Below are 1,201 nucleotides of genomic sequence, written 5' to 3' on the forward strand. Positions count from 1 at the left end.
CACATCAGGGAAGAATCGATGCTGTCGTGACCGAGTGTCACACGCCCACAGAGGGGAAGGAGGACCCCCCTCAGCGGTCGTACCTTCTGCCTCTGCATCATATGAAGCAGGTCTCCGAATGGTGACTCCTCGGGGTTATCAAAGGCCAGCAGGGCTAGGGTGCGCTCCATCTCCGTCAGGCACTCCCTGCTCTCCTCGCCTTGCTCCGCCAGCTGGGTCTGCGCGAACTCCAGCGCCGCCTCAGTCTCACGCTGACGGATCAGCTCTATGAGGTGCTGTTGCTGGTCACCGGCAAAGGCAGACAGGCTTACACACCATGCCCAGGCACGCAAAGCCCGGCGGCACGGCACTAGCTTCTACTCAAAGGACAACCTCCTAGCATCCGTGAATTACTAAAATAGCGTTTTTTTAAATTTATTTGAGAGAGAAACAGAAAACACACAAACGAGGGGAGGGGCAGAGGAAAAGAGAAGCAAGCAGGGCCCAACCTCACAACCCTGAGGTCGTGCCCTGAGCCAAAATCAAGGGTCGGGTGCCTAATCGACTGAGCCACCCAGGTGCCCCTAAATTAGCATTTTTAAAGCAAGAAACAGCTTCTGAACTATGAAAGACAACAGGTAACTGAAATCCCTTCCCCACGCAACCTAAACCAATACTCTATTAATGCAAATTAGCCTTGTGACTCCTGAAATCACCACGTGTAACCATAGGAGCATCCACAAAGCAGTGGCCTCTCCACAGAAACTCACTTGCAGGTGGAAGTAAAGATACCGGTTTGTGTCCAGGAGCTCGGGGTGGAGACTGTTGATCAGCGCAATCGCTTCCTGGATCTGGCCCTTCAGGATCATCTCACGGATCTTGATCCGCTCATCAAGTGTTTCTAGATCCACACTCGGTTCAATCCCAGATTCCATCCGAAACTTCTCTGCTGCTTCCTTAAAGCCCTCTGAAAATGACAGCCATCTTCAGTGCTCGGAAAGCTCACAAGACATGAACGGAAAGCATTTTTATTGCTAGAAAGCCCATTCACCTCAGATAAATAACCTTAACATGACCTGCACTTTCTTAGGGGTTTGGCATTAATGTCTCTGTGACTTACTAGTTACACCCCATGAAGAAAACGAAAAAAAACGTATTTCACTCCTTCCCATCCCAACCAAAAAAGCGCTCACCAACCAGCTAGGGATGAAAATGAATGCCA

The 1,201-nt window shown here is 50.4% G+C and overlaps 1 protein-coding gene across 1 annotated transcript; it reads right to left on the reverse strand.

Moving 5' to 3' along the window:
• Positions 1-11: 11 nt before the first annotated feature.
• On the reverse strand, positions 12-984 carry LOC117800150 (glucose-induced degradation protein 8 homolog; the record flags this gene model as incomplete). The annotated part of the gene is made up of 2 exons (XM_034652686.1): positions 750-984; positions 12-281 (listed from the first exon to the last, which is right to left on the reverse strand). Coding segments are annotated over exons 1-2 (435 nt in total), but the record flags the coding sequence as incomplete, so codon positions are not given.
• Between the last annotated feature and the right edge of the window lie 217 nt (positions 985-1,201).

Source organism: Ailuropoda melanoleuca, unplaced genomic scaffold (assembly GCF_002007445.2).
Source record: "Ailuropoda melanoleuca isolate Jingjing unplaced genomic scaffold, ASM200744v2 unplaced-scaffold64878, whole genome shotgun sequence".
NCBI lineage: Eukaryota > Metazoa > Chordata > Mammalia > Carnivora > Ursidae > Ailuropoda > Ailuropoda melanoleuca.